The following is a 24,580-nucleotide window of genomic DNA, read 5'->3' on the forward strand; positions in this document are numbered from 1 at the left end:
CAGTGGAGAAAAGACAGCCTCTTCAATAAGTGGTGCTGGGAAAACTGGACAGCTACATGTAAAAGAATGAAATTAGAACACTTCCTAACACCATACACAAAAATAAACTCAAAATGGATTAAAGACCTAAATGTAAGGCCGGACACTATAAAACTCAGAGAAAAACACAGGCAGAACACTATTACATTAATCACAGCAAGATCCTTTTTGACCCACCTCCTAGAGTAATGGAAATAAAACCAAAAATAAACAAATGGGTCCTAAGGAAACTTAAAAGCTTTTGCACAGCAAAGGAAACCATAAACAAGACAAAAAGACAACTCTCAGAATGGGAGAAAATATTTGCAAACGAAGCAACTGACAAAGGATTCATCTCCAAAATATACAAGCAGCTCATGTAGCTCAATATCAAATAAACAAACAACCCAATCCAAAAATAGGTGGAAGACCTAAACACATATCTCCAAAGAAGATATACAGATTGCCAACAAACATATGAAAGAATGCTCAACACCACTAATCATTAGAGAAATGCAAATCAAAACTACAATGAGGTATCACCTCACACCTGTCAGAACGGCCATCATCAAAAAATCTACAAACAGTAAATGCTAGAGAGGGTGTGGAGAAAAGGGAACCCTTGCACTGTTGGTGGGAATGTAAATTGACACAGCCACTATGAGAACAGTATGGAGGTTCCTTAAAAAACTAAAAATAGAACTACCATATGACCCAGCAATCTCACTACTGGGCATATACCCTGAGGAAACCATAATTCAAAAAGAGATATGTACCACAATGTCCATTGCAGGACTATTTACAATAGCTTGGACATGGAAGCAACCTAAGTGTCTGTCAACAGATGAATGGATAAAGAAGATGTGGCACATATATACAATGGAATATTACTCAGCCATAAAAAGAAACAAAATTGAGTTATTTGTAGTGAGGTGGATGGACCTACAGTCTGTCATACAGAGTGAAGTAATTCAGAAAGAGAAAAACAAATACTGTATGCTAACACATATATATGGAATTAAAAAAAAATGGTTCTGATGAACCTAGGGGCAGGACAGGAATAAAGATGCAGATGTAGAGAATGGACTTGAGGACACCGGGAGGGGGAAGGGGAAGCTGCGATGAAGTGATAGAGTAGCATTGACATATATACACTACCAAATGTAAAATGGATGTCTATTGGGAAGCAGCTGCATAGCACAGGGAGATCAGTTCGGTGTTTTGTGACCATCCAGAGGGGTGGGATAGGGAGGGTGGGAGGGAGATGCAAGAGGGAGGGGATATGGGGATATATGTATACATACGGCTGATTCACTTTGTTAATATAGCAGAAACTTACACAACACTGTAAAACAATTATACTCCAATAAATATGTAAAAAAAAAAATAAAGCAAAATACATGGCACCAAATAGAACACAGAAAGGAAATGTGTTTATAGTATGAAACCTGAAATGAGAAGGCGGAAGTAGCACCTTGTTCCACCACAATTTTTTTGCTGTCCTGAGGAGGAAAACACAGAACCTCTTTGGTGTGATTAAGAAGAGTCATGGACCCAAAAGGTAGTTTGTGGTTACCTGGGTGCCCAGAAGTATCCCAAGAACATGGGCCCTGATCAAGAGCTATTTTCATCTGGGCATGGTTACATAAGACAGGAGACATTAGGAAAATGTGTATGGAAGAATTTGGCTTACAATTTAAACCAAACTGTAAAATGCTATGTTTAGCAGGTACTCCTTGAACCTTAAAAAGGGCATATTTAGGAAAAAAGTAGATGATTTTCTATCACAGACCCAAAATAAAAAGTAAGAGACAGCATAGGCTGGAACTAGCTTCAGAAGTTCAGGGACGTTCAGAGGTGACTTTTAATGACAGGCAGGAACTGGTAGAGAACTCATTGATGTAACACACTGAATATATTCGATTCTGCTAAAGTGATGTGAAATGCACCTTTCTTCTCTGATTCCTAGCCTGACAAGAGACACATGCTGATGTGGTGCCCAGGTTTGTGCAGGTGTTTTACCTGAGAGTAGCTTCTTGGGGAGACAGTGAGCATCCATCAGTGCTCACTCTTTGTGTGTGTGTAGAGGCCCATCTGTCAGGAAGGGCAGGACCAGCTCTGGCCATGTAGGCTTCATGGCTCATTTTAGTTATTCTAGGTGACTCAGTCTCCCCCCATCACAGAAGACTCACCAAACTCCTCGGCAAGACTGCCTCATCACCTCAGAGCCTTCTCTCAGGCTTCCTTGCCTTGTTGGCTTAGCTGCTACCTTCAGGTCTAGTATTTGGTCACTAATGAGGCAACTTGGGACCTGAAACCCAATCCTCACTTATATTCACCTTTCCTGGAAAATGGGAACATATGTATATGTATAGCTGATTCACTTTGTTATAAAGCAGAAACTAACACACCATTGTAAAGCAATTATACCCCAATAAAGATGTTTAAAAAAAAAAAAAAAAAAAAAGAGTTAATGTTGTGAAGCAAGGCTGCTCACCGAAGGAAAGATCATTTGGCTGTTCACAAAAAAGTTTTATATAGGGATCCACTTGACTCATGTCCTTCCTTCTCCTATTACTCATCAAATCATTCCCAAATCCTGACTGAACAAGTGGTTTATGGATGTGAAAACTGAGGGTTAGAAGAGCTAAGTGGCTCTAAACCCAGAACCGCACTGCTCGTGAGCATCAGTCAGGATTTGAATCCAGCCTTTTGACACCGATTCCACTGCCCTCTCAATTACTCCTTAGTTGCCACTCCTGGCTGGTGGCTTCTGTGGGTATTAATTTATTCAATGAATATCTGTTGAGACACTGTTCTACCACTGAGTGCAACATGAAGTGTCTTGGAGAACACACTGCAGTAAGACCCAGACACAGGAGGGAGGCTGGAGGAGACTGGGAAGGGGGAATGACAGTGAATGGGTATGGGGTTTCCTGTTAGGATGTTGAAGATGTTCTAAAAGTAGGTAATGGTGATGGTTGTGCAACTCTGAATGTACTAAAAACCACTGAACTGTACACTTTAAATAGTTGAATTTTATGATACGTGAATTATATCATTAAAGCTACTAAAAGAAGGAAAGAGAAAATAAACATACCAAAAAAGGATATACTCCATAAGATCAGAATAGAAATAGAAGTCTTTATATATTCAAAAAGAATATAATGTAGGATTATATTATAATTTGATTTTGGTACATGTTACAATAAATCATAAACATAAAGATAAAATTAAAAAACCCTAGATGCAGAGTGGTCTTACACTGTGTCACTTCACTACTGTGACTAAAAAATGGGGTTTTTGCCTTTTCCCTGCTTCTTGTGCAACTCCAATGGGGGTTAGGTAAGGTTCAAAACTGGATTTGCTAATACAGCACACCAACAAGATGGATTTAACAAGAAAGTGTTAGCAGCTCTTAGTTCTGGCCTGTACTAAGTGCTGTACAAAGAAAACAACATGCAGCATTTTGGACTTCACTTGTCAAATGTTAAGGTTGATTTCTCTATGAATTGGAAATCCAGGTCTAAATGTCGAGAGGCATATACAAATTTAGACTTAGATATTTCTATTTGAAAAAATGTGAGTGGTTCTTGGGTTGCTCCTTTCCTTGAGTGAAAGCCATAATAACTAGTCTTTCAATTTAGTTTCCAATTCTGAAGAATTTGATGAGCTAAAGTAAACCACCCATAACATCAGTAAACATACCTTAATTAAACTGGAATTTTAAAATTGTAATTTACTTTAAGAGAAAGAGGAAAAAGTCAAATAAGCTGATATTAGGAACTGACTTTAAAAGATGCTTTTAAGTCCCAGATTGTATTCTTATGGCGGCATATATTCAGCCCTATCTCTGATAACTTTCTATGCTAACCATGTATGATTAAGAGAAACAGTATTAAAAAGGTAAACCCAAAGCATGAAAGATCTAGATATGCTTTCTAAATCATTACATAAAGCAAAAATTAACTTTAATGTGCATATATTATACTTACTAAATGAGGCACAAAGATTATACTACCGAAACACATTTCCAAAAGGTTGAAAACCAAGTTATTTTCTGGTTGAACAAAATTATTTGATATACAAATACTTGTGTTTCCTATTTCAATTAATCTAAGGTTACTATAAATGTTATGACTGAAGTCCCTTAGGAATTTAGTATCTCTCAAGGTTTGGCATATTAGTAGATCATTTCTGTGTATACTTTAAAGTTTATACCTTGATAATTCATTGAAATCATGGCTGCTGTCTATGTTAGGACTTACTAGGCCAAACACCATTTGCTGACTCTGGAAATGTTTATTTTTTTCTGTGCTAAGGAACACTAAACCATATGAATAAGAAACTATTTCAAAGGGCTTAAGTCCTTAGTGTGACATAAATAAGGGTTGAAAGAGGATGAGTTCAAATAGTTCCAGTTTAAAGAGCTGTCTCCCCTTTATTTTAAAAAATACTTAGCGTAAGAAAATAGCCAATGCTTGCTGTCAGGTGTTATTTAACATTTGTGTACATTATCTCTAGAGAGTACCCCGATATCCAAGAAGTGAAGGGACAGAGAGATTGAGCAATCTGGCTAAGTCATACTAGTAAGCGCCGGAGCCAGGATTACAACAGTGTCTCTCAAAATTAACATAGATGCCAATCACCTGGGGGAACCTTGATAAAATGTACAGTCTGATTCCATAGTTCTGGGGTGAGGCCTGAGAGTCTGCATTTCTAACAGGTCAAAACTCTTGATCCACAGACTTGAAGTAGTAAGATATTAGTACAAGATTCAGTAAAGGGCATCTGGATCCCCCCATTCTGTCTGCTCTAGAGCATACGCACATTTGGTGATAGAGGTTCTGGATACTAGGAGCTTCAGTTTACAGATATGTTCTAAGCTATGCCATGGGATTTTGTTCCAGGCAAAGTCGTGATCACGTGCCAATGCCCTTCTCTAACATTTGACATATCTCTAGTGGAGCATTTCTTTCATCACAGAGTAATTGACTTCTATTTGGCTGGAATATACATATATTTAAATTGGAGTATAGTTGCTTTACAATGTTGTGTTAGTTTCTGCTGTACAACGAAGCTAATCAGCTATATGTATACATATATCCCCTCCCTCGTGAGCCTCCCTCTTCCCCCCTGCCCATTCCCACCCATCTAGCATGTAGTAGACTGCCTCGATTATTGCCAAAAGCTGGGCACCAAATTCCTATCCTTCTCTTCCTGGGCCCACAGTTAGTCTACATTCCCTACCTCCTGACCTTGCAGTCAGGTGTAGCCGATGACTGAGTTCTAAATAGTGGAATATGAATGGAAGTGATATGTGTCACCTCCAGGTCTGGCATAAAAAAATCTTGTGGGCAAGTCCTCTGGGTTCTTTCCCATCTGCCAGCTTGAAGTGGAAAAGCGTGTATCCTTCACATGTTGAAGATGATGGAGCTGTCTCTGAACCAGGACTTGGAGAAGAATGCTTGCTCACCAGTAATATCTGTTCAGGCTTTAGGTGAGAATTAAATTTCTATTGTGTTTAAGCCATTATGCATGTTCAGTGTATTTGTTACAGCAGCTAGCACTGCTTTAACGTACAGATCCTTAGTAACTGTTTACTAAGTGAGTGGAAGAAGTATAGTATTTCTCTGTATTGTGGTCTTGCTCATTGGTTCAGGAACAAATAAAGGAGAGAACTTCTATGCTATAAAACTAAATGTCAGAAAATGGGTTCATAGATAAGACCTTCTCCCACAAGAGCCTCCATAATTTTAATGTAGAGCTTATTTTGGCATGCTTTTGGCACTTGATACGGTAGCAATGCCAAAGTCTGTGCAGTTTTCCAGGTGGTGTAAGATCATCATATTCGGATCAGCATCTTCTCAGTGTGGTTTGATTTCCAAAGAGGTGGTTTTAAATGCTGCTTTCTTGTTCAACTTTGCTGGAAGGAGGAGTTTTTATTCAAGAGGTGGATAGTGAATGGGAGTGAATGGATGGTTGGGTAAAAACTAAAACCTCACACCTGTAACTTCAAATGAACATTTACCTTCCACCCCCCGATAGTTTCACAGTCCCTGATGATGACTGATAACCTCTGCTGTTAATTCCTGAACTGGGTCCTCCCCTGGAACTTGGCTAAGCCAAGTGCAACATAAATAAAAAATAAATGATGAAAAAAAAAACCCCTACTTTGGAGGACATAAGAGGGAATGTGAAAGTCAAGCAACTGTGCAAACATAATTAAACCAAAGGGCTCTAGCTACAGATGGTAAGCTCATCCTCAAAGTACCTACAATCCCCATGATCTGGCTATGAGTCCAAGCTGCCTTAACCTGCCTGGGCCTCCATTTCTTCATCAGTAAAATGACAGGGTTCAGTGGTTCTCCACTGTTGGAGAACCAATGCCCCCTTTCATAATAAATTTTAACACCTACTTTACTATAAAAAATAAAATTCATAGAAAACATAACCCACCTTATTTAAAAAAAACAATGATGTTATAATTCATAATTAGCATTTCAAAATGAAAATGCCAGACACATCTGAACTAGAAGACATAATTAAACAGTCAAATTCTTTATATACCTACTTATAAAGAATAAATTTGGATTTTAAAGAAGCAAAAAACCAGAGGGCATTATATCCAAGTAATAAAAGAAAAGTTAACCAGTCTTAAAATGAATAAGAGAAAGAGGAAAATAACTTGAACTGAAGTAGGGCTCACAACCCAAATCAAATAACAGACTGCTACAATGGAGAAAATCAGGTAGAACTGGGCCGTATCTATTCTGTGAAGCCAGAAAAATTTTCTTATGCTGTGATATGGGATGGGCAGTGAAGTAACACAGAAAATGTATCTTTTATCTTGATAACTCACATGTATGGACAGGCATGCATTCATTGAACTTAAAAGATCTTGCTGGGGCTTCCCTGGTGGCACAGTAGTTAAGAATCAGCTTGCCAATGCAGGGGACATGGGTTCGAGCCCTGGTCTGGGAAGATCCCACATGCCGCGGAGCAACTAAGCCCGTGCGCCACAACTACTGAGCTTGCACTCTGGAGCCTGCGAGCCACAACTACTGAAGCCTGCATGTCTAGAGCTCATGCTCTGCAACAAGAGAAGCCACCGCAATGAGAAGCCCGTGGACCAAAACGAAGAGTAGCCCTCGCTCACCGCAACTAGAGAAAGCCCATGTGCTGCAACAAAGACCCAACGCAGCCAAAAATAAATAAATACAATAAATAAATTTATTGCTGAAGGCAGAAAGAGGCTGGAGTGGAAAAAGAATAATTTCCACAACATAGATTATCATCATGCTTCTATATAAGATGGCATAAAGGGAAGTATTTTTACAACAGATTTTAATAAAATTCAATGACAGCCTCACATTTCACGTGTCTCCACTACTCTAACAATTTCTGCAAATATTTTAGTAAGTAGGGAAAGAATTTTAATTTGCTACAGACTATCTTTGTTAATAAATGAGTTCCTCTTACAACTCCCTCCTGGTATTTTCTCCCAACATCTAATTAGAAAAAAAGCTAAACAATAAAATAAAAATTAAAAAAACCCAGCCAACACGTATGCATGTTCATTTTTCAAAAGTCCAGATTTTTTTTTAACAGGAAACTAGGAAATGATAGACTTACTAGAAACTATTTTAAAGGACAGTTAGAACAATTTTTAAAAATATGTTTCACATGTGAAAATTAAGTTGCATATTATTTCTCAGACTATCAAGGAATACCAGGATAATACTGGTGGGGGGAAAATTATTTTTCTGCAAAAAAGCCATATTGAGATTCAGTGAGAATCTCATGCTATCATTAGTTATAGATCTTAAATGTGCAAGAGAACAATAATGCACAAGTGGAGCCTAATGTTCCTACTATCTCTTCACTGGACCACAACCTAGCGTGACAGCCTTTAAAAGAAATCTACATTTATTCTGTGTCAATCTGATTATCAGCACATCACACAATTGTGAAAAGGAACCTTTGTCATTTCCCCTCCAGGGAAACATCATTAATTTTATAACAAAAAGTTTGAGAAAATACAATTTAACATTAAATAACTTTTTAAATAAGCAACTTAAGTTGATGTTCTATATTAGATTATTTTTTTAAGGGCATGAGCTTTGGAGTCAGACTTGGATTTGAACCCCAATCCTATAACTCAATATATAAGATAACATATATAAAGAGTTTAGCAAAGTTGAAGGCACATAGTAAGTCCTCAAATGGTAGTCATTATTATTTCTAATCAAAGCTATGGCAGCTACCATTTATAAACACTTACTATGCATGCTTTACTAACATGACTGCATTTATTTCTCTTAACTATTCAATGAGTATTATTATCCTTGAATAATACCTGAAAACAGTGAGGTTCAGAAAATGTTGAGAAACATGCCTGAACCCAGGTGTGTCAGAAGCCAAAGGACCAATGCTATTAAACACCATGAAAAATCCTTGTTGGGAGGGAGAGAGAGAGAGAAGGAGAAAGGGGAATTAAGAGTCTGTGTATGTGTTTGCGGGCTGGGAGATCCATGAGTTTACTATGAGAATTAGACATTTTTCATGTTGATGAAAATTCTAAAAAATTAATATTCATGTCCTGAATTATCTGGATAACTACCTTAAAACCAAATATTGCCAGAATGTTTCAGTGACTAGGTTTGCACTTGTCTTTACTTGAAAGTTAAAGCCGGGTTCTGCTTTAGTTGTGGAAAGCTTATGGAGAACAGAGGATAACTTAATATAAGGGAAATGATGCATTCAAGCTAGAAGAAGACCAAATAACATCACTATGTGCTAAACAAATGTAAGTAATAGTTTGAACAGAGAAAAAGAGAGGGAGAACTGAGTCACCACATAGCACATGGTAGTGGTTGCACACTAAACACAGAAGAACCTGTATTACAGTACTCAGTACCATAATCGTGTTGCTGCTTCGTTTTGGCAAAACACCATCATCCATCATACTTACTGTTATTCTAAACTGTATTAGTTTTATAGTTTTGCTTGTGTCTGATCTGTAAACTTCTTTTGGTTTTATAGTTGTGCGAGAGCTATAAGCATAAGGCATTTACATGTAGCTTTATGTTCATATATAGTTAGGTAACATTATAATGAACAAAACCTGAGGAGCTAAGAGAATTTTTCCATATTAAAAGGGGATGTGCATTATTCAAGTTAGAGAAACACTGGTCTATACTGCGCCGCTTGTATGTTTGGGCTTCAGCAGCACTTAACCTCTATCACCACCTATCTCACAGGATTTGTAAGAGGATTAAATGAGATGAGGTATGTGTGAGTGCTGGGCCCACAGAAGGAATTACACTGATAGTTCTGTCCGCTTTACTGGAAACAAGGAAAATATGGAAGCTAAATATGGTCTAGGCTCTTTTACTCTAAGTGTGGTCTTGGAACCAAGAGTATTGATACTACCTAAGAGCTTGTTAGAAACGGAGAATTGGGGACTTCCCTGGAGGTCCAGTGGTTAAGACTCCACGCTTCCAATGCAGGGGGCGTGGGTTCAATCCCTGGTCAGGGAACTAAGGTCCCACATGCCTTGTGGCATGCCCCCCCCCACCAAAAAAAAAAGAAAGAAAGAAACAGAGTCCCAGGCTCCACCCCGACCTACTGTATCAGAATCTGGTTTAACATATTCCCAGCTGATTTAATATAGGCACATTAAAGTTTGAGAAGCACTTGTCTAGATCTCCATAGAGATAGATGGTCGACAATAAAATTCACTGCATTTTGAACTGCTCTGTAGGCTAATTTTGGTGATTAGAGAAATGCCGGGTGTAAATGGCCAAAAAAGACTGTCCTATCCTGGGGTTCAGTATAAACATTACCATCTTACTAACCGGTTTTTTTTTTTTTTCGGTATGCGGGCCTCTCACTGTTGTGGCCTCTCCCATTGCAGAGCACAGGCTCTGGACGCGCAGGCTCAGCGGCCATGGCTCACGGGCCCAGCTGCTGCGCGGCATGTGGGATCTTCCCGGACCTGCACACGAACCTGTGTCCCCTGCATCGGCAGGCGGACTCTCAACCACTGAGCCACCAGGGAAGCCCTCTAACCGGTTCTTAATGGCTGTATGTGTAATAGGGTGGGACTCTCTTTAAAAGGGATCTAACTTCTAATTCAGAAAGAACAAAGAATATTTTTAAGTGCAAAATATTCATAAAAACTTTCTGAATTTTGAATAAACAAGTTTTAAGATCACATCAATCAAAACTTTGTTAGGTCTCCTTTGCCCAATAGCAATTAAAATAATTTACATATGTTAAGCTCTTATTTAAATATTTTGGCCCACAACATCTGTTTTGCCAAAGTCTTGGCTCAGTTTATGATGACTGTGTGCTTATACTAACAAAACACATTACCAAAAAAAAAGTATGACTGTATATACAAAATGTATTAGTGTTAACTGTTCAACAAAAATAGAAGATCACATTCACCACTTATGATTTTGTCAGTGTAATTCACCTAGAGAATATCTCTGCTTTTCTTCTTGAACTCAGAGGCCCTAAACATTTAAGTCATGTTGTATTTACTTAAAAAGATTTAAAGATACTGTTCTTGGAAGCATAGAAAACAAAGTTAACAACTAATATCCAAGAGAGCCACTAATATTTAAAATGACCTTGATATCATCTGTTCAAGGGTGATTTTGGTAGAATCAAAGCCTGAACTAGGCTATTTATTGTTTTATGTTCTCACTTATAGGCCATTTAAACCACATTCAAAGAATGTAAAGCAAAGCAGATTATTGTGTATAAACATAAATATGTATGTAAATATGTATACATATACGCATATATGGTTAGACCTACTAGGCAATCCTTATAATCTCTGGGTTTATGTACGATTTAGATTACAGGTAGAACTCTCCTCTACCCTTCACGGTCTCAGGAAATAGCAAACCAAGAGTCCATCCCATAGCATGAAGTATTTTAGCACCAGTACAGGTGAAACGCTCTAATGCATGTTGATTATGGTGACCATAACTTAAGAGAACCACAATCTGAAACTCACTGGCTAACTCCAATTTTAGAGGTCTACATGCTCTCTTGCAGTCCTTTCGGTCCTTATTACAGTCAATCCCTGTTCCTAGAACCATACAATTCTTCTCTTTCCAGTACTTCAAATTCCAATCATTTCTGTTCATATATTAAGCAATTTAAACTCTATATACATACATACACAATGTACCAGGGGAAACACAAAGAGTGATTTTTAGCTCCTAACTACACTTTCTTGCTTTCCTATGAACTGCTGCAAAGAAATGGTTAAGCCATTACCTACAGTTTGAATTTATTAAACAATATCTAGGCAAACAGAAGACAGGCAGAAATAGGCAAGCCACGTTTTTCTAATACAGTGATTACACTCATCTCTCTCTAGAAATGGGAGATATTTTAATCATTTTAAATTTCAGATATTTGATCAAAAATCTACATCCATTTATGCTACCAAAAATACTTTAAAAATCCTGTTAATTAGTCTCAAACTACTGCAGATGGATTACTTTGCAAAAAATAAATATAATAGAGCACCAGCCGATGAAATAAGATATATATTAAAGAAAATCTTCAAAATATCAACCACTTGGTCTCTAAGGCTTAAGAGTCTAATAAATACTGAGTTTTTTTCAAGAGGTCATTTTTGCTATCAAGAAATAATGAAATAAATATAGATTAATTAAGAATTAAAATATATGCTGAAGCAAGAAACATACTTGTCTTATAATTCATATTATGTCTTGCAAGAACTAATTAATGAATTAAATTAATATTTTGTAAGCAGTTTCTTCCTCAATTCAACTAGCACTTGGCATGATCAAAGTTTAACTAAATTAAAGACTTGAGGGTGCTTTGAATTAACATCAGATGCTAGTGGTCATCTCCACCCCTTTATCCTCCCTCTAATGTGTCCTTGAAGGTGGCATGTGTTACCCAGGCTATCCAACCTTCTGACAAAGGCAGATATATAGTGAACATTACTTTATCATTTCCATATCAAGGTCACTATGTTCCCCTCCTAGGATTTAGTACGTTGAAAGACCTTCATTACGTAACACTTCAGACAGCTATAAAAGCATGAACTTGGTCCCATACCAAATTCAGTTTCACTGAGCAGAGCAACCTTATCTTTAGTCACCATTAAATTATAAAATGCAGTTGATATGTACATAGTCCCATACTACCTTTACACCCTAAGACAGCAATTGAACATTCTTGCTTGTGCTACTAATCATTGATATACTGCTGTGAATATACCAAAGGGACATCCTTTCAAAATTATTGCCTATAAGAAATTGTAAAATTTGCTCCCTTTCAAATAGTAAAGTAGCTTGCACCCCCTATTATCTATAGAGGAAATGATTCAGGCCAGATGCCAACGTGAGGTAGCCAAGTCCAGCTTTAACAGAGAAAAGATGGCATATTTCTACAACTGCTCCTAGTGAAATGACACCTCATATATGATCTAACAATGGACTGGAGAAGATGAAGCTCATTTTTCAGATTTCTAAAGGTCAAGGCTCAAGGGATGAAAGGAGTACTGCTTGAGATGAAGCTTAATACCAGACATTTGACTCGCTGTCTAGACCTGATGACCTAGGGAACATAACAGGAAGTCCTTAACAAGTAAGTGTATGTAAGGAAAAAGTGGTTCTGATTTCTGGCACAAAGCAAATGTGTCCATTACATGCAAAAGATAAGACTGCTTATCTGAGAAATGTAAAGCCCCTTCTTGTTTATATGGGAAGATAGAGGATGGGGTTAACACAACTATGGGGGGGTTCTCTGGCATAAATGAAGAAATATGTTTCTTTTATCTCCACTGAAGAATTAATCTGGACATAGGGGAGTGGGACCCTTGGAAGCACCAATCCTGAGCACATTAGAACAGAAGAGTTCTACTTTTTCTTCTCCGAACTGCCAGTGTACATGACGGGGTGAGGGAGATGGGGAGTAAATGTAGGAATCAAAAGGAGTATGAAGAAACCCTGATGGAAATGATAATGGTTTGACCTTAATTCAAGAAGTAACGTTTTCAGGCTCCGGACACGCAGGCTCAGTGGCCATGGCTCACGGGCCCAGTCGCTCCGCAGCATGTGGGATCTTCCCGGACCAGGGCACGAACCCGTGTCCCCTGCATCGGCAGGGACTCTCAACCACTGAGCCACCAGGGAAGCCCAAGAAGTAATGTTTAAAATGGCTAACATATGTCTCTTGTTAAAGTGTAGCACTGGAAGAGGAGTAGGACAGAAGACATTCTGGACAAAGTAGGAAGGAGGTCCTCAGGGTTGGCATTTTGCACTAACAGCTGTTGTCCCAAGAAAAGGGAAATCACTCAAAAGGTGCCAAAGACAAGAGGAGTGCCTTGTTGCACTCTCTCAAGGATATCTGTTATCATTTAAAAACTAACTAAAGACACCCCACCACACAAACTCTCCTAGCATTTTTCATCCAAAGACGTCAAAAGCCCTTTCTAAATGTTATCCTCGTGATACCTCTGTGAGGTAGGTAGCATAATTCTAATTTTTATTCAAGCTAAGGCACAAATAGAGCCTGAGTTGCAAAAGTGGTCTGGAATTTTGTTCACTGCAACACACTTCCTTCATTTTGATGTAGGCAACTCAAGACACACTGCTAGGAAATGTCCTTAGAGAAAGTAGACCTAAGAGCCAAACAAAATCATTCATGACTCTGGGAAAGCGGCACTCTAACACTCACTGATGGTGTCTTAGGAGACGCCCTCCACTGAAGAGTACTAATATGTGCAGTCCTGTTGAATATGGAGACCAAACCATCTATGATGACAGGAAAAAGGCTGAAGAAACAGTCTTCTTGTTTTCCCCCACTGTTGAGACCAGAACAGTGACAATCTTAAAACATACCATCTAAGGAACTTCAGTCCTTAAGTCTCAGTCTTCACTGGTGTGGTAAAATTCTAAGACCTATATTTTGCTGATGATTTTGATGTTTTCGATCAGATACATTTCTACATCCTTGATCCCAGACAATTCTCTTTTAGCATAACTGAATTATCTGTATAAAACATAATGCCAGGGTCTGAAGCAAACAATACATCCAGTCAGCATACATTGGTTCTATATATTTTGAGAAACACTTGAGTACACAAAGAAAGCGTGCAATGTTAAAGAGATGATTTGAACAATATTGTGGCTTGTCTAATGGAGAATCCAGTGTCCTTTCAGGAAACTGAAGATACTCAAAAGTTGCTCCCCAATTTCTATTAACAACCCTCGAAAAGTGAACATTTTCATTTGATACAAATATACAAATTTAAAATAAGTGCACAGTTCAGAATGGCCTACCATTTTCAGATTGCTTATGTGTCAGAAAATATACAGTCGATAAAAAAATACCAGAGAGTGGGGACAAAAGGCTCTCTGGAGCTGTACAGCAAAAATGAATATCACTTCAGTAGGTAGTGATCTCTGGAGAAAGTGGTGTCCTTAGAAACCAGTAGCACTGAAAGATAGCAGGTCACAAATCTGGTGATGGGGGATAAGACGCATAATAAGGCCCATTTTCCTGCAGAAAGAAACAAAGACAAGAACATTAAATAATAAGATCAATGTAATTGGGATTGTAAAATAAAGGGATTTAGAGCCAATGATCTAACGTATGGAAAATGTCTAGCACATGCCTGGCCCTGAGCAGGCCCTCAAGCCAACAGAGCCATTCCACTGGAGTCAGTCAGAGTTGGTATAATGTAGGCAGAGGTGATCAGGATGATGAGATTTAAAAATATTACCATTTATTGAACATTCTATATGCCAGACACTTAACCAGCACTTTTCTTTCATTATCCTTTTATAACCTCACAACGTAATGCCATAAGTAGGTAACATCCTCATTTTACAGAACAGGAAACTAAGGATCACACAGATGGCATCACTCACCTTAGGTCACCAAGCCGGCAACCAGGAGAGCCTGAATTTTAAATCCATGTCTATCCAAATCTAAAGCCCAGATTCTTTTTTTTTTTTTTTAAACATCTTTATTGGAGTATAATTGCTTTACAATGGTGTGTTAGTTTCTGCTTTATAACAAAGTGAATTTTTTGTTAGGCTGTGTTGTCTTGCTGTGTGCCGAATCTCTGAGTTATGAAACAAAAATCATCATCAAGGAATTTAATAATTACAACTGTGTTGGCAGAAATGAGTCTCTCCATGACATGCCTGAGTGACGAGGCTTTTAACAATGACAGTTTTTAGGGCGTTCAAGATCAAGGTGGAGAATTGAATGCTAGAACTTTAATGTCAAATGTAGAAAGCAATAAATCAGTGTAAGGAAATTTTTTGACCTTATTTTGGCTAACTTTATCTTATAAAAATCAAGACAGTTAGCTTTATGGTAGATAGACCCAAAATTACATTTATGAGACTTAAGATTCATTTCTTGTTATTTAGGAAAGTATTTCCTTGACAAGTAACTTATTTTCCAGTAAACCATAAACAAAAAATGCTTCACATTAATGTAAGATAATAGTTAGATATGGAGAATGAAAGGTAGGAAGAAAACAGCATTGCTTTATGGCATATTTACATTATAGTTATGGAGCATTAAATCCATCCAGTCTTGAACATAATAGGCAGTTAAATGTTATTTGAGTGACTAAGTGAATCAAAAGCTCTGTCATTCTTCAGAGCAGATGCTCTGGAGGAGAAACTGATCCTGGGACCATAACCAGGAAAACAAGAGAATATCTAGGAAAACTTACTTTCTTCTTTTTTTCTTTTCTTTTTTTTTTTTTTTTAACTTTCTGATTATACATCTGACCGGGTTAAAAAAAAATTCAGTAGAAACAAATCTAAAGATTGGCTACATTTTAGGATACTTCACTAAAATTAATGAAAAATGTTTTTTGTATTTTAGAATTTCCTACCAGGATCTGTTAAACTAATCACTCCAGTATCCTCAACAGGCATAGAAGCTATGCTTAAGAAACATGCCTGAAGAGAGAAATCTATCCTGAAGTTCAACTGAAAAGAAATGGTTCACGATCCATCTTTAAGATTTCTCCATTCCATTCCACTACGGTATTTTTCTAGGCTTCCTGTATCTACATTAAATTGTGATAAAGTAAGAAGGGAAAATCTAATTCTTAATGCTATGAAATAAAGCTTTTATATTAGTCTCACACTGTGGAAGAGACTGCCGAGCAATCGAATACTTTCTCTATTTCTGGAAACAATCACAGAATTTTGAAGAATTGTTACCAGGTAAATCTCTACACTCTCTTCTTTGACTATAAGAGTGCTGACTAGCTCCCTTTCTGAAATGGTCTCAGTACCATTTTGATCCAGATAGACAAAAATTACCTTCTAATTACCGCCAAAGGTTCCTTTTAATCCTATAAAATTTATGTCACTAAGTCACAAAAGACCCAGAAAAATAGAAGCTCACTGCCAACAACCAACCACGTCATACCTTCACCAAGTAAAGGACTATGGGCAAAGCACACTTGAATACGATAATAAAACTGATCGACTCTACACTTGTTTCCTTTTCTCTAATCATATTTTTAATTCTTTCTAGCAAAGGAAAACTTTTCTTTACAAGGTACTATCCAACCACCTTCTAGCCTTTCACCTCAGTGTCCCGTGGGGCACCTCAAACCTAGCGTGTCACAAACTGAACAGACCACCTGTCTGTTTTCTCCAAGCCCGCCCCCCCCCCAGTGCTCTTCCTCCAAATTGCCTCTCTGGGATGGTGGCGACACCATTCTCCAAGTCTCCCAAAGCAGAAACTTTGTTAGTCACCTCAGGCTTCTTTCCTCCTTCATTCCTCCCAATGGCTGGCTGCTCAGTCACCATAATGCTGTGGATTCTATTCCCTAAAATGTCTACTTCTAACCATCTCTAAGCTCTTCAAACCCCTGCCATAACCACTACCACTGCCTGGCTCTAGTCTCATTTCTCCTCTGGCTTCCTCTGACAGCCTCTTATTTGTCTCCTTGCCTCCAGTTTTACCCTTGTCTGGTCCCTCTCTACACTGCGTTTTTAGCCATCTCTCTAAACAGGAACACAATGGCAGTTCTCCCTTGCTCAACATTCCCCACCAACTATGAAGGAGCCAAAGTACCACAGCATAATGTGCAAGGCTGCAGTGTATTTAAGGATCTGCCCTCTGCCTGCCCTTTCCACATCATCTCCTGACACCTTCTTCTGTTTCTTTCCTCTTTTTATTCCTCTCTTTGGCCTTTATATATAGATGGCCTGATATCTCAGTTTCAGAAAGCTCTAATACAGGTACAGAAAGATGATCCAGTGACCTAAGTGTTAGACTGTAGGTTATTTTATTTCATTTTGATTAATCACATTATTAATTAGGCCTGTATTTAATATATAAAATATCAAAAAAAACACTAAAAACACACACACACAGAACAAAAAAACAAAACCAAGCTTGAGTGCAGTGTTGATATTTAATGAAAGCCTGCTTTGTAGGCCCTTAAGTATACAGAAAATGTGTTGGCTTAAAAACTGCTCTTTTGGGGCTTCCCTGGTGGCGCAGTGGTTGAGAGTCTGCCTGCCGATGCAGGGAATACGGGTTCGTGCCCCGGTCCAGGAGGATCCCACATGCCGCGGAGCGGCTGGGCCCGTGAGCCATGGCTGCTGAGCCTGCGCGTCCGGAGCCTGTGCTCCGCAATGGGAGGGGTCACAACAGTGAGAGGCCCGCGTACCGCAAAAAAAAAACAAAACAAAAAAACAAAACAAAAACCCCCTGCTCTTTTGGGTTTTCTAACCAATACATCCTAACTTACATATTTCTACACCAGAAAATAAATGGTAAATCTGGATATTAGCTTTGAATCATCATTCCAAATTTTCGTATCAAAATGTCTTTCAGTGCCTTTCACATTTCCAGCTATCCATTTTTCTTTAAATATTAAGAAGAGTGATATATAGTTCAAAAAAATAATAAGGCAATTTTCTGCTTTAGCAATCTGCAAGAAATAAAACCGGACGCTCTTTTTTCTGCCTCCCATACCTTCAACAATCTTTGTATTTATGATCCAGCGACTCCAATTACAAATCCTCTTTGTGCAAAAGCAAAACATGACATTTTGTTAGCCATTAGAACACATTAAATACTTTGCTCTTCACATAAAGTGTAACAGAAATCATAACTGAAGTCGTAGAAACGTTAGAGAGAAAATGTCTTGTAGGATACTTACTTTACTGTACATATGTTGTACAATAAAGGAAAAATAATTCATTTTAAGCTTAATATAACCTGCAAATATATTCTCTGATTCATGCATAAAAATATGCAATCAGCAATAATTAAATAAGGCAATTGATAACCTTTTGGCCAAGCGTGTTACTTACTTCTCTGTTTTTAACCACTAAAGTGATAGCGTGAATAAGTACAATGGAATAGAGCTTTGATGAAATTCTAGAGTAGTCCTTTCTTAGTGTTTAATAGATTCATAAATGTATCTGTAAGGAATAATGTATTGGTTGTCACTTATACAAACTTTTAGCAAAATGAAACTTCTCATAGGGTAAAGACTAGGATAGGTGACCTGGCTTACAATTAACGCTGAAAATGTCGGACACCAACAGATTCTTCTGGCTCTATTTATGTAGATGAAAAGCCATTCAGTCTTAACAAAATTAGGGAGAGGTGTGTCTCAAAGGTGGTGGAAAACTGACAGTACAAGCAAGGATTGGCTATAAACCTACAGCAGAAATATTTCCCATTGAAAAGTTTACTGGGGGAAAGGCGCCCCCCTTAGAGTCAAGCATTTTCCTAAAGTTACCATAGGAAAAGAATGTCAAACGATACTATCAATTTTATTAAAACACATTAATTGCATTATCATCTTACAATGAAAAGATGATGTGCTCAGACGCACTTGCACCATAAACTAGTTAAGATAATACACCAGGTAAGGGAGAATTCCTGGTACTTCTTACCCTGGCATCATATTCAAGGACAAAAGGAGGAAAGTCGATCTGTTCTGGCGAGATGGCAGAAAACAGCTGGTGGAGGCTGTCCACATGGTGGATTTTGTCCTTCAGTCCTGAGACAGAAAAGGTGGTAAAAAACCATGTTGATACCTGATTAATAGAAGAAAAAAAAATAGTTTAAGCTGGTGGCCTGAATTGGAAATATACACGATTTTGAAAATTTATGCTAGATAAAAACTATTTCAAAATTGAAATTGATATCAAAGAAATCTTCTAATAAGCAGTGTTTTTCAAGGTGCAGGTTGGAGTGCATCAGTGGATTATGCAATCAGTTTAGTGGATTGTGAACAGTATTAAAAACAACAAAAAGAAACGTGCTAGAGCAACAATGACTAGGGAATGTAGCAAGATGAGCTTTGTCTCATGAAGCTTCAGTTTCTGTTACATGTCTATGTGCTCCAGTGCATGTCATGCGTTGGGATGTAACATAATATGCTTCTTACTGTGGGCTGTGGTCAAAACCACTGCATTATCTGATGGAAGAACTGATTCACTGGTACTCTGAAAATGGTTAACATCTCCAAATCTCATAAACTCTTTTCATTACTTCAAATGAGACTGAAAATTTTTGCCAAGTTTTGAGACATTTATTTTTCTGTTGACACTTGGCATGCAGTCTCTTTCTCAGTCAAAGTGAATCTTCTGTAGACGTGGAGCCACCTTTGCTCATTTCACTCCATGACACTGCAATCTTTCTATAAAAGCTAGTCTGCAAAATTTGTTGGTTCCAAAAAAAGAGAGAATTCTTGATAGCAAACTATACTGGCATTCTAGCTAAACAATAGCTAGAATTTACAAATTCTTGTTCATCTATCCAAACTGGCAATCATAATTAGTCATGTTTACCAACGGCTTATACAACAGTTCTATGAGGTAGGTACAATGTTACTGCTATCCTCATTTTATTTACAGAAGGTAACAGATGCATATGAATTCTCAGTGCACTGGCATAGTACATTCCAGTATATAACTGGGTACATTACAAATACAGTACATGCCACTTTGGGCACTTGCCAATCGTTTTTTAAATTTCTCTTTGACACCCTATCATGTTTTCCAGTGGTTGCTCCAAACCTTTCACATATTCCTGGTCCCTAATACAACATACTGTCTTCATACCTACTTATGAGAAAAGGCATGGAATAACAGAGACAACACTACACTTATCTCTATCAGAATCTTATCCAAACTTCCAAGACTCCGTAGAGACTCATCTCTACCATTATTTCTCCCTTACAGCTCCAAACAGATTATCCCCTCTACTGAATTCACATAACCTTATAACTCTCATTTATAGCACTTATCTTACTTCATAGGAATATAAGTAGTTTCTTATATTCACTTCTATAATTTCCCTAGTAACTTGGCAGACAATCATAGAATGGTCTAAAGTTTTAGAAGGTACAGACAGACCATGCATCCTCAAGTATTTGAAAAAGAACGAATGAATGAAGATAAGGCCTATTTCATACTGAGTTTCATGGCCTGGCTCACTAATCTATTTCGGCTATACTACCAATGGCTGTTATAAGGCCTCAGATATTAACATTACCCTCTGTATCCTCTCATCTTACCAAGCTTATTTGGAGTGTGGTGGAGGGGGCGGGAGGTACTCGGCCTTTCTAGAATCAAGTGAGTTAATTTAAATCAGATTAGATTGTCACTTAATTACACTCCAATCCCCAGTTTTTTACATCAGTTTTTTTTGTTTTGTTTTCAAAGCACATGCTGTTATATACCTAATTGATACAAACTTCTGCAAACTAGATTAGGGGCTCTACAACCAGTTAGCTGATAAACTAGTAAGAGCTACGGAGAGACCATGGAGATTTTAGAGATTCTAGGAAGAGGTTAAGAAAATAAAGATTGTAGAGTCAGAATGGAGAAGAACCTTGCGGATGTGTCAGGAGATACACTGTGCAAGGAGTTACACATCGACTGGGAATCTACTATGTGCTAAGCATTGGGCACAGCTGTAGGTGATACAGGGTAACAGTGACCTGGCCATTCCTCTAATGGGGGCTTAGACTCTAGAAAAGGAGCCAGCTTATAAGCATAGTAACAACTTCCTAAGGCAAAAAGTACTAAATGCAATGAATGGCCCAAAGAAACACATGAATACCTATCACAGGCAAGGAGCTGTGCTACGTGGAAAAAGGTATAAAATTACGGAACTAGAAGGGACTACACAGGGTATTTGTGTTCCACTGTCTCTTACCTCAGTACCTTTTTACATGCTGCTCGTTTAGTCCTGAAACCCTTTTCCTCAATTCTTTGCCTGGCTAAGAACTGTCCTTCAGAGTTCAGGTCAGAACTCACCTCTGTGAGGAAGCTTTCACTGAGTACCTACACTCCAGCCAAAGCTGGAGAAGCAGCTTCCCCCTAAGTGTTCCAACAACACCGTGTTTACTCATATTACTACATAACTGACACTCTGTGTGGGAGTAGCTGATTCTCTCAATAGACTAAATTCCCCCGTGTGGGGATTCTCTTCTTCAATACCATATTTATAGGGATTTATAGGGTCTAACTAATGCTCAACATGAAAAGTAAGCAATTCAATATGTGTTGAGAGAATTAACAAATACTTTCTGGACTTACTACTTTAGTACTATTTAGGGATGGTCGAATATTCCTTCATTCTACAAAAACAAGTTGTACTTCAATCTGGGCCTCAGTCTCTTCAACTACAAAATGAGCAAGTTGGACTTCAATGATTTTTAAAGTCCCTCTTAGTTATACAGTTCTATGAAAGGACTCTTGACTATGCTGCATGTACTGACACGGTGAGCTGGTGGTGGTAAATTCAAAGAGAAGGCTGGGTTGGGGAAGAATGGGCAGTGATCTTAGGCACACACTCTTTGAAAGACAAACACATTTCTCTGTTGCATTTTCTCCCATTACCTCCTTTACATTCTTTAGGCATTAGCAAGAGAAAATTACTCAAAGTAGACAGAAGTGGAAACCCAGTTACAAGTTTTCCATTCAGGGAGACCCAAGAGCATTGTTTTCAGTTTTTTTCATTTTATTTTTATGTAGCTCAGCTTTTAATTTTCAATTATTTACAACGTAAGTCATAGATATACATTTATTTAGGTAAACTTGCTTTACTCAGTATCTACTATTTTAAAAAACTGAATTAAAAATTTGAAAAAAAGGCTGCTATGATATGCTGTGAGTGCTAGAAACTCTTTCATCCAATTATTCACAAATGCACAGCCAAGAACATGGGATCACAAGACAACATAAACTAGGAAAAGATTGTTCACACATGTACGCACTTAAGTCATCTACTACAGCCAGAATCAACAGTGGGTTTAAATACTATTAGTTCACGTTCTATTAGTGAACTTCAAGAAAGAAAAAGAGTAGTGATTTATATGAGCAGTCAACTTACCACGGTGGGTGGAGTGCCCTGGAAAAGATCTGAGAAGTACGGAAATCAGGACAGTGATTCTATTGTTTTATTATCCCTTGATTTCATCTCATTATTTTATAATTACAACCACTCCATTTACAGTTTTCGATTTAGTATAAAATAATGGTGGATTTCATTACACATGGATTTTATTTTCTCAATCCTTCATCATTTTCTCCGTCCCAAAATATTATGAAAGGTAACATAATGGCTTTCACTTCATACATCTGCTCTTCAGTCTCTGCCTACCCGCCATTTGCACTGACTTCTACCTGAAGCAATTCCAATGGTGTGACAACCAACGCTAGTGGCTCTAACACTGAAATTTCTGGTAATGTCTATCCATTGGTGTCCCAGTAGGGGAAAGATAGCTATTCACTGACTCTCTTGTGTGGGGAAGGAGGGGTTAAAGTCAGATCTTAGCGAACAGTGGCTATGTATTCTCGTAAGTCTGGTACAGAGGAACACTCTTTGGATAAGTCTGAATTTGACAAAAGTTAAAAAAGGTTTTTTTTCCATTAAAAAAATTATGAAGATTCATAATTTGGATGAAAATTCCAACATTCACTAAAGTTGAAAGAATTTTACAGGGGACACTGGTACAGAAATCATTCAGACGATCATTAACATTTTCCTTAAGTTTTCTTCATCACACATCTATCTGTTCCTCTATGCATCTATTAACCCACCTTACTTTTTTGCTGCACCTCAAAGTAAACTGCAGACATCGGTAAACGTTCCTCAAATACAGCATTCATATCTTTAACTAGAGTTCAGTGTTCGTTCAGTTTGCTATAAAATTTACATTCGATGAAATACACAGATTTTAAGTGTACTTTTGCTGGGTAGACAGATGTACACACTTGTATTAGCAAAACTCCTATTGAGATACAAAACATTTTCATCACCCCAGAAAGTTCCCTCACGCCCCTCTTCCCAGAGGCAAACACTGTTTTGATTTTTTTTCTACCATGCATTAGTTTTGCCTGCTCTAGAATCTCATATAAGTGGAATTATACAGTATGACTCTTTTATGTAAGGCTTCCTTCACTCAGCATTAACGTTTTTAAGATTCCTTCATGCTGTTGTGTATATTAGTAGTATCGATGTTCTCTTTTATTGCCAAGAAATATTCCATTACAAGTATACAGCAGAGTTTAATTATTCATAATCCTATTGATGGACACCTTGGCTGGCAGTCACTGGCTGCTATGATTAATGCTGCAGTGAACATTCCTGTAGAAGTCTTTCTATGCACATATATTTCATTTCACTTGGGTAAATACCTAGTATTGGAATTGCTTGGTCACAGACATACTGAGTTTATAAGAAACTGTCATAACTTTTTTCAAAGTGGTCGCAGAAATTCACATTCTGACTTATACTGTAGGAGAATTCCAGTTACTCCACATCACTGGTAATATCTGGTATTGTCAGTTTTTTAAACTTTAGCCATTCTGGTGGCAGTGCAGTGACATCTCATGCAGTTTAAAAAAAAAGTTTTATTAAGATATACCCAACTTACAATAAACTGCACATATTTAAAGGATAAAATTTGTTAAGTTGTGACATTACGTATACACCCATGATACCGTCATCACAATCAAGAAGATGAACACTGGGAGCTCCCCGGTGGCCCAGTGGTTCAGATTCCAGGCTTTCACTGCTGTGGCCCAGATTCAACCCCTGCTCGGGGAACTGAGATCCCACAAACCACACGGCACAGCCAACGACAACAACAGCAACAACAAAAAAAAAGAAAGAAAATGAACATACCCATCACTCCTACACGTTCTCAGGGTCCTCTGTAACTCCTCCCTCCCGCCCCTCCTCCCTGTCCACAGGTAACCACTGCTCTACTTTCTGTAGAAAAATTATACATTAGTTCATATTCCCTAGAATTTTATATGAAGGGAATTACATAGTATGGACACTCGTCTGGTACGTACACGCTTCTTTTATTCAGCGTAAATATGTTGAGATTCATTTGTGTTGTTGCATAGATCAACAGTTCATTCTTTTTTTTATTGCTGAGTAGTATTCTATTGTATGGATATACCACGGTTTGGTTATCAGTCCTCTCAGTGATGAGCATATGGGTTGTTTCTAATTTGGGGCTATAACAAAAGTG

The 24,580-nt window shown here is 37.9% G+C and overlaps 1 protein-coding gene across 2 annotated transcripts in view; it reads right to left on the reverse strand.

Moving 5' to 3' along the window:
* Positions 1 to 14,020: 14,020 nt before the first annotated feature.
* Positions 14,021 to 24,580, reverse strand: part of GDAP2 (ganglioside induced differentiation associated protein 2) — a 67,824-nt gene continuing 57,264 nt past the window's right edge. Inside the window, exons 13-14 of one of the 2 annotated variants that reach the window (XM_032628600.1) lie at positions 18,978 to 19,121; positions 14,021 to 14,580 (exon numbers count right to left, since the gene is read on the reverse strand). In XM_032628600.1, the coding sequence (XP_032484491.1) occupies positions 14,533 to 14,580; positions 18,978 to 19,121 (192 nt within the window). In that variant the 3' untranslated portion in view covers positions 14,021 to 14,532. Of the gene's footprint in view, positions 14,581 to 18,977; positions 22,458 to 24,580 lie in introns of both variants that reach the window. The other variant, XR_004349394.1, reaches the window with a different exon arrangement.

This window comes from Phocoena sinus, chromosome 1 (assembly GCF_008692025.1).
Source record: "Phocoena sinus isolate mPhoSin1 chromosome 1, mPhoSin1.pri, whole genome shotgun sequence".
In the NCBI taxonomy this organism is placed as follows: domain Eukaryota; kingdom Metazoa; phylum Chordata; class Mammalia; order Artiodactyla; family Phocoenidae; genus Phocoena; species Phocoena sinus.